Consider the following 10066-nt stretch of genomic DNA (forward strand, 5'->3'; position numbering starts at 1 on the left):
TTAATTTTCTCTGTTGAAAACAGTTAATATTCTTATTTGTTTTCCTTTGTTTGTTCATATGACTGTTATATCATAACTAAAGATCTGGTATTCTATAAACATAGGTAAAATTTTATATATATATTTTTTTTTTTAGTCGACAAAATTACATGAAGCTCATTGTTGCTGCAGATAATAATCAGATGGCACAGGGATCTCTGTTTTGGGATGATGGAGAGAGTATCGGTGAGTGTTCCATTTAATAGATAATGTAATTGATGGCATACATATTATCTCACATTGCTTTTATGTTATCTAATTTTGTACCTTGGAAACTGAATGAAAGGCTAATAATATTATCCGAAGCTAAAGTAGCTTAATAATTAGCTAAATCAACTTTAAAACGTAGTGTTCTAAACATCAAAGACTTTCCTCTCACCCTAAATGTAGTTAATCCCTACGGGAAATGTCTGAATAACTAAGAAACATGTATGGACAGAGAATGTATATTGATCATTTGTTACTCCCAGAAAGTAGCCCATGCCATTCACATGAAAGACATTCAGTATATGTGAAGTCAGCTGAACTGAAACGCCACATTCCACGTGCACATGGCAATGCATAAAGGGTGCCTCTAAAACATGAGATAGCCTAGAAATGAAACTCAACTTTGGTCTCTGTACTTCATGCCTATTTGTTTCTTTAATTCAATATTCTTTACATGAAAAGTTTAAGGATTTAAACTTAGATCTATGTTTACTCTATAGTCATAGAGTAATATGAGTCATTAAGTCATTTCTTAAGACCAGAAAGAACTGCTAGGCTCCCAGCCATGTGTGCTTTGCTGACCATTGTCACAGAATCACTTAGGGTAGTTTATTGAAGATGCAGATCCTGAGGACCAGTTAATTTCCATTAATTTGGGGAGAAGCCCAGGTATCACCTTCAGGTGATTAGTACGCTGTTAAGTAAACACTAGTTGTGGATTAGGGTTGTTGACTGTCGTTAACAGTGTCATTTTACTAGATGGGAGTTCTGAACATTCTCTCCAAACAAACATCAGGCATAAAAACTAACATCCCTGTGGAGCTGATGTTCTCACAGGGAGGTTCAGTGCAATGAAAATCAGCTATTGCAGAAGAGAGATCTTTCATTACTAGCCAAGACATGTATTTTTCAACTTTTTAGGTAAATCATAGTTAATATTTTGCAACCCTAAGGAATGGGAATCAATTTATTAGTAAATAACGTATATTGGAAGGTTGAAATAAGAATCATGTGAATCAATCAAAGCAAGACTCTTAAAGACAAAACAAAATTTTTTTCCTAGTATCTTGTGATTTAAGGTGAAGAATCAACCGCTATGAGTCAAAACCCTATGTTTTTAGAGTCCTGACCTTTGTTAACATGTCAACTGGGGTTCTACAAAGTTTGTAGTCTTTCTCACCTGTGCCCAGCAGGCTGCACTATAAATTTGCCTACAGTTTTCCAGGGTTGTAAAGTTGAGTTATACATTTGCATTCTTGTCTTAGAACCTTTGAATTTATTTACCTATCCAATAAATTAGTTCATTTGAACAGCAAGGGAGACAATGCTTCTCTTAGAAATTTTACTCCTGGTCTTCCTATCAAACTAAGATACAGATGAAAGAACTTGGTATGACCTTTACCCTATTAAAGTTTCATGGCAGATTTTATTTTTTAATCACTGGAAATAAACAACATACTTCAAGTATTTATTTATGATCTCTCTATGTAAGCATATAAAATTATTCTGGCCAATCATAATTGGGGATTTTTAAATTGTATCTGACCTACTCAGTATATTTGTTGTAATTCAGTATAAAGATTTCAGATAATTCCTGAAATTTCTTGAGTAAACAGCAACAACAATATACAACAAATGCTTCAGCAGGTCAGACTCTCCAAAGAAGTGTTCTCTCTCAGCAAGCCTATCAATCTAGTTAATAGGCACAGAACTATTTCCTCCTCTAAGTATATTCACATTTTATAAAATACTATTTGCTGACATATTTTTTTCTCTCGAAGAAAATCAAAGATAAAATACAGCAGTTCCCCCTTATCCATGGTTTTGGTTTCTGCATTTTCAGTTACACATGGAAAACCCCGGTCTAGAAACAGACAATCCTCCCTCTTATAGTGTTAGGAGATCAGTAGTAGTCTTAAAGCTGCATCTTCATGTCCAATTCATTCATCTCACTTCTTCTCCTCACCTAGGCATTTTATTATCTTCCATCATCACAACAAGAATAAGCGTAGCACAGTAATTTTGAGCTATTTTGAGAGTGAGAGACCACATTCACATAACTTTTATTACAGCATATTGTTATAGTTGTTCTATTTTATTATTAGTTACTGTTAATCTCTTTCTGTGCCTAATTTATAAATTAAACTGTATCAGAGGTAAGCATTAGAGGAAAAATCTTAGTATATACAGGGCTTGGAGATCTTAGAGTGTATCCCCCCACATAAAGGGAGACTATTGTAAAATTATCTCAAAATTTGTGTATTTAAGTAAAGTTTGACCATGCTAGCTAATAAAATTGTAAATTAGGTAAAATTAGTTATAGATGAAGCAGTTTTTAAAATAATTATTTAACAAAATGCTGGCATGTATAAGTTTGAAAAGGAAAGTAAAATTTGTTACTTTTTTAATGTTATTTTAACACTGGTTTCAGTCATGCATTTAATTTCCTTTTGCCTTTTTGCCTTACCTATGCTTGTTTTGTTTTACATATAAACACAGTCTTAGAATTTGAGGAAATTTGGACTTTATTCCAGATTTTGTTAATAATTAGTTGACTCACTTTCAGCCATTTATTTAACTTCTCTGGAGCTCACATTCCTCTTCAACCATGAGAACAATAAAAGGACATACCTCTTAGAGCAGTGTGATAAAGTACTTAAAAGTTGACAAATAGTAAGCACTTAAATTTTAGCTGTCAAATTATTTTAAAAATTGATTTTAAATATGGTAAAATTATAATTAGGTAAAGAAATTAATATAAACCCCATATTTTATCAATTTGATTTCAATAGATCTCTAATAATCCCCAACAATTGAATATTTTTTGTCAAATGACACTAGAGTAAATTTCCATCATGTTCATTTTGCTTTATAAATATTATTATATTGTCAGTCATTGAAATGGCTAGTAAGTGTCCACCAATATCACCACCCAATTCTGTTTATTCTTATCCTTTTTTCATCCTGCCAGAGCCATGTTAAGGTGATTTTAGACCTGTCACTCTTTAGCGTTACTCTCCAACAAAATACACACATACCAACTGTTCTTCGAGGGCCCTTTCTGGGGACCCATCCTTCATATTAAAGTGCTTCTTGGATAGTTTTTGAACAAGTTAAATAAACTTAGAGAAAAATTAGATATGCATTGATGGTACTTGAAACACTTTATACTAGGAAAGAGAACCAAACTATTCTAGTTTTTATTATTTTTCTTCTTTGGAAATATAAATATATTACCTTTTTGTCTCTCTACAGACACCTATGAAAAAGGCTTATATTTCTTGGCAAAATTTAATTTAAATAAGGTATGTCAGTTAAATAATATTTGAAGTTTTGTTCCATATTTTATATTTCCATATTTTATTTTTTGTATAACATACCTCATTTCAAAAATATGAATAAAAATCTGCTATGCTATGAAATACATTTTGGTTAACAGATGTATGCTTTAAAATATTTAATTGCTTTTGAAAGTGAAGGTTTAAATTACTTCTTTGTCTTTGTCTTTATAGAACACCTTGACAAGCACTATACTGAAAAATGGTTACATAAACAAAAATGAAATGAGGCTTGGATTCATCAACATATGGGGGAAAGAAAAGACTGCTGTTAATGAGGTTATTCTTATATATAATGGAAATAGAGAAGTAATTAAATTTAGTGAAGACCCAAACAAGGAGGTAAGTGACATAAGAAAAAAAAATTAATGGAGTTTTTAAAATATCTATATGGATGTCTTCTATTTCCTGACCCTAATGAAACATAATTATGGGTCACCTATCACCTCTGTTGTTTATTTATTTTCCTTAAACTTCCAAATTGATCTCCATATTATCATCCGTAGTAACCTGTCAACTTGGTGGTACCTGTGTTACAATTTTCCTGATGTAATTAAAGCAAGATTCAATTTACATTAAGCCTCTAAGTCATTGTTATCCCTATAAGGTAAAATGCCTCAAAAAATTTTTTTAATATAAAATGTCTACATTTAAGCATTTAATACACCTTGGATAAAATATGTTTGGAAATCCTTGCAAAATTAATAGAAATGTCTATTGTCACTTGAATAATTTGACATACAGGTATACAAGGATATAATTCATACATTAAACAAGGTATTGAAATTTTTATGTGAAATTTACATTGCTACCAGTAATTAGTTTTTTTTTTTTTTTGAACAAATAATTTTAAGCCTTCTTTTTCTTTCAAATTCAATAAGAATATGCAAGTGAACAGTCTCTTCAGCTCCTTCCAATTCTAAATTCTGGAACCCATGTCCTGAAAAGGTGGATTACAAAGAACATATATTCTAGTCAACAGCTAACTGTTAGAAATGATCCAAATACAAGGATATGGCTCTACTACTAAAATTGTGTGTGTGTATTACCTGTTAGTGTTAGTTATGTATTACCTGTTAGTGTTAGAGATGAATAAAAATAGCTAGCTGTTAATCAATAAGTCACTTCCAATACCTGACTTCAAAACAGTTGGTTGTTTGACTGACTTCAACTTAAAAAAATAATCGTTGTGTCTTGGGCCACAGTTTTATGTCCTCACAGAATTTTACAAAGGTGAGAGGTAAACAGCACCTGAAAGATCATTCTATCCACTGGAAACTTAACACTGCCCTATTGTTACGGTGTTTCGTACACAACTGTTATTTCCCGTTTAATGTAGAACTATGTTCCAATTACTATTTTGGCATCAAAATTCTTTTATTTCTTTAAGTTATATCAAGGTTGGAAAATTAGAGTATTGTATACTTAATGTCCTTCCTTGGTAAAATAAAAGTTGATAACTCAGTGCCTCACCCCCATTTTTCTTCTTTTAAAAATTTCACTGGTTTCTAAAATTACAAAGTAAGGGAATCACTGATTTAAGCCAGTGGTCTCATGTGGCAGACCAAGAAACTGAGTCCTTCAAAGGGAAAGTTAATTCTCCAGAAATAGATAGTCAATGGTTATTGATCACAATTAGCAATCAGGGTTTTTGAACTGCCCAATGTTCAATCAGATTAAAAAGGATAATTTGACATATGTATTTTCTTGCTCCTTATATAGTACTACACTGGTAAAAATAAAGTTCATAATTTTTACTATAAAAATAAACTAAAACACTAAGGTGAACAATGTCAAATAAGATATTTGAAACATATCAAGTATTAAGTTCATTTTAACCAGATGCTTGGTATAAAAACACATAATTTATGAAGAAAGTTCATTCCACTGCTTCCAAACACATTCACAAAGAATTTTAAGTATTAAGAAGGAATTTTTACAATATTTCATTACCTCATTGATTCCAAAAGAAGATATTATTTTTTTTCCATTTTATTTATTTTTTCAGCGTAACAGTATTCATTCTTTTTGCACAACACCCAGTGCTCCATGCAAAACGTGCCCTCCCCATTACCCACCACCTATTCCCCCAACCTCCCACCCCTGACCAAGAAGATATTATTTTTAACTACTAACAATTGAGCAGTTCCTTCTAAATTCATTTAATAAAACAAATACTTATGAGTACCTAGGGATTCAAACCTTTAGAAATAAATGCTAAAAGTAGAGAGTGGTCAGTTTCTTTCTTTATTCTGTTGGCCTTCTCCATCAGTGTGGAAATTATATGCAAAGCATGATTTAATTACTTTATTAATGCAATTTTATTTTTTTAAGATTTTATTTATTTATTTGACAGAGGTCACAAGTAGGTAGAGAGGCAGGCAGAGAGAGAGGGGGAAGCAGACTCCTCAGTGAGCAGAGAGCCCGATGTGGGGCTCAATCCCAGCACCCTGGGATCATGACCTGAGCTGAAGGTAGAGGCTTTAACCCACTGAGCCACCCAGGCACCCCATTTTATTTTATATTTTGAAAAGATTGTATTTACTTATTTGATAGAGGGAGAGCATGAGCAGGGGGAGGAGGAGAGGGACAAGAAAAGTCCCCACTGAGCAGGGAGCCCGATGGTGACCCCAAGATCATGACCTGAGTGGAAGCCAGACACTTAACTGACTGAGCCACCCAGGCACCTCTCTATCAATACAATTTTAAAAACATTTTCTTAGCAACAATTATGTTTTGTTGCCTCTTGTACAGGTATTAAAAGCTATCTGATATACTTGGTCCTTTTCACTTTTGATATAAAAAAACTAGGTTAGGTTTTGGTGTAAGATGGATCAGTTTCAAATCTGGCAAATAAAAAAATTATTTAATTTTACCTTTTAAACTCTTCTATTATACAGTGTGGAAATAAATCCTAAAATGTTGTGTTTTAGTGAAGAATATGTTTTATAAAGCCCCTAGGAGAGTACCTGTTTTTCAGTAAGCTGTAGAGGAATGTGGATTGTCTTCCTCTTCTCTTGCATATTTGATGATTGAATCTAAATTTTCTGAGCTAAGACAGAGAAAATCATGTGATGTGTTGGAGAAAAAGCAGTGGTAAGGTCTAATGAAATCATCATATCATAAAAATATTACAGACAATTGGCTAGAGCTGCTCAGTAACCTCCATAATTAGTCCCTACATGGTCTAATTGAGATTCTGTCTAGTGAAAGAAAGTAACACCACAGAACTGAAATTATTGTGCATCCTAAAGCATTTTGGGATTGACACAAAAGAAAGCATATTTCCAGTCTAATTTTTGTGTATAAATATGTCCTAATATTTGAGGGCAGGAAGCATAGAGATTTACGTAATAGAATTATAAATAATTCCATGTTTAAGAATATGGAGAAAGAATAAAATAATAGAAATCAAGATAATTGTTAAATAGTTTTAGTTTTTCACAGTCTTTTAACAACCATTCCACCTCTCTGGGATTTATTTTTATCTGTATTATGAGTGGGTTGGGTGAGATTATTACTGAAGTAGTTGTGAACATTCTAGAATAAAAATTCATCAAAAAAAGAGAAACAAAGACTTCTATTAGAGAAAATTTATACATGGAAATAGTCTTTGTTAAAAAAAAACAAAAAACTCTTGCTCTGATTAAACAATAATTACCATTTTGCTTTCTTTTCAGATGTTAAATATTGATCTGACAGTGAATAATGTTACTCTAGATGAACCAATACAAATCAGCTGGTCATGAAGATCATCATCAATTCCAGTTGTCAAAGGGAAATTAACACCTGGATTTAAGTTTCACTGTACTTATAGTGTTCCCTTTTTGTTGGTTTCTTATATTGTATAAAATATGAATTTCATAACATCTATCTAAAGTTATTCCACAGTGTACAATAATACTAATTTTATTATGTTAATTGTTCTGGATCTAATTTTTAACATATTTATTAGGATTTAAAGAGTTCTAGTTACTTTGCTAAGTATCAGCCAAAACTTTAAACCAGTATATATTCACTAAATATATACATGTGTAACTAAGACATAATTAAAACAGGTGTTTTTTTAAATGAATTTTTTTGTGTAATTGTATGCAATATTTTCTACAAAGTTTAGTAAATTTAAGTCATGTAACAATACTTGTGATCAGATTTAATTACTTCTTAGTATGTACATTTAATTAAAAAACAGAAAATAAAATGCATATAACTATAGAAAATGTACATTTCTCTTTATTTTCAAAAAATAAATTGTCCTAGTTTAGATTGCTGTAACTAATTGTCATAGACTGAGTAGCTTAGGCAATAAACATTTATTTCTCATTGTTCTGGAGGCTTGGAAGCCCTGAACAAGGTGCCAGCAGATTTGGTGTTTCGTAAGGATGCTCTTCCTGGTTTTGCAGATGGCCATTTTCTCTTTGTATCTTCACATGGTAAAGGACAGAAAGGAAAGACACAAGCTCCATGTTGTCTTTTCTTATAGACACTAATCCTGTTCATGGGGGTTTCACTCTCATGACCTAATTACCTCCCAAATGTGTCATCACCAAGAGCTATCATACAAGAGATTAGAGGTCCAGCCGAAGAATTTTGGAGGGACTCAATCATTCAGTCCATAACAGAAATCCAAATTTCTTTTTTAGCTTTGTTTTATGTACTGGAGAAAAAAATATTAGCTTTTATTCTATTTACTTAGTTAAATAAACCATTCTAGCACATTCATGTAGGTTGGAAGACTCTAAATCATGGTCTAAAATAGTATTCTTTTTTTTTTTAACTTTTAGGTTTCTTCAAATTTACTTAAGTAATATCTGTAACTTGATATAATTCTTTTCTAATTAAAAATTAAAAAAAAAATAATGGAATCCTTAGGACAACTCATAACTCATAATACAAGGACTGATGAAACAATAATAAAGAGAATGATGGTTATTATTTAAAAAAAGACAAGAAATAATAAGTGTTGATGAAGATGTGGAGAAAAGAGAACACCTGTGCTCTATTGCTGGGGATGTAAATTGGTATAGTCACTATGGAAAACAATATAGAGGTTCCTCAAAAAATTTAAAATAAAACTGTAAAAAGATGCAGAAATTCTATTTCTGCTTATTTATCTTTTTTTAAAAGACTTTATTTATTTGAGAGAGAGAGAGAGAATGAGAGAGAGCATGAGAGAGGTCAGCTGGGCAGACTCCCTGCGGAGCAGGGAGCCTGATGTGGGACGTGATCCTGGGACTCCAGGATCATGACCTGAGCAGAAGGAAGTCTCTTAACCAACTGAGCCACCCAGGTGCCCCTCTGCTTATCTTAAGAAAACAAAAATATTAACTCAAAAATATATATACACTCCATTTTCATTGTAGCACTATTTACAATAGCCAGGATATGGAAACAATTTAAGTGTCAATTGATGGATGAATGGATAAAGAAATTGTGATAAATACACACAACAGAATATTAGTCAACAATGAAAAAACAATGAAATCCTATTCACCATTTTTTGGTAACATGGTTGGACCTCAAGGACATTATACTAAATAAAATAAATCATAGAGAGGAAGACAAATATCATATAATTTCTTGCATGTGGACCTTAAAAAAAGCCAAACACACAAAAAAATTCATAGATGTAGTGAGCAGATTGATGGTTGCCAGAGGTGGGGGACAACTGGGGGGATGAGAGAAATGGGGAAGGAGGGTCAAAAGCTTAAAGAAAAGAAAAATGTTAGAATACTTTTATTATGGAATATTTAAGACAATTCATAACTCAGGTTACAAGAACCAGGGAAAACAATAATAATGATAATAATGGTAATAATAGTAATAACAACAAAAAAATAAATTTACTGCAAAGAAATAGAAATTGAGGAGAATTTACAAACAGAATATAAATTATAAAATCAGGTGCTGCTAAGGAATCCAGTCACCAAGGATGAGATTATAAAGGAGCATAGCCATTTCTGAATGATAATCATGTAGTATTCAGTAAAACTAAATTTGTGTATCCCTTTCAACTCAGAGTTCCAACCCTGAGATACTTTTACAGAAGTGCACAAAATGGTATATACAAGCATATTTGCTGCTTGTTGTTGAAAAGAAAAAAAAAAATCATTGACTGCTGTCAGCTTGGAGTTGGTTTGGAGCTCTAAAAAATATGTCATGATGTTTTTCTACTGAAAATAAACATTTTCACACATACCCAACCACAGTGGAGCAAGATAACAACAAGACTACTCCATAATCATTTTTGAGGAAAGGAAACAATAAAAACACTCTCTAAATCACAAAAATACCCAACACCTGCTTCTCCCGACAAATATAAATGATTTGCTCTTTTCTTTTTTAAATGAATTGTGGCTGTAGTCCCGTTCCAATCGTTCCACCTCCTAGAGAAAAAAAAAATGCAGTAATATAAAAGGCATCACTTTTGACTGTGGTTAACAAAGAAGTGGAGATAGTGTCTGTCCTAGTAGAGTTCTCAG

At 32.0% G+C, this 10066-nt stretch overlaps 1 protein-coding gene across 2 annotated transcripts in view; it reads left to right on the forward strand.

The window, feature by feature from the left end:
- SI (sucrase-isomaltase) overlaps nt 1-7799 on the forward strand; it is a 107062-nt gene extending 99263 nt beyond the window's left edge. For both annotated transcript variants that reach the window (XM_046002560.1, XM_046002561.1), the window contains 4 exons: nt 137-225; nt 3502-3551; nt 3759-3926; nt 7265-7799. In XM_046002560.1, coding sequence (XP_045858516.1) covers nt 137-225; nt 3502-3551; nt 3759-3926; nt 7265-7333 — 376 coding nt within the window. In that variant the 3' untranslated portion in view covers nt 7334-7799. The remainder of the gene's footprint in view (nt 1-136; nt 226-3501; nt 3552-3758; nt 3927-7264) is intronic.
- The last annotated feature ends 2267 nt before the right edge of the window (nt 7800-10066 follow it).

Source organism: Meles meles, chromosome 4, assembly GCF_922984935.1.
Source record: "Meles meles chromosome 4, mMelMel3.1 paternal haplotype, whole genome shotgun sequence".
NCBI classification, from domain to species: Eukaryota; Metazoa; Chordata; class Mammalia; order Carnivora; family Mustelidae; genus Meles; species Meles meles.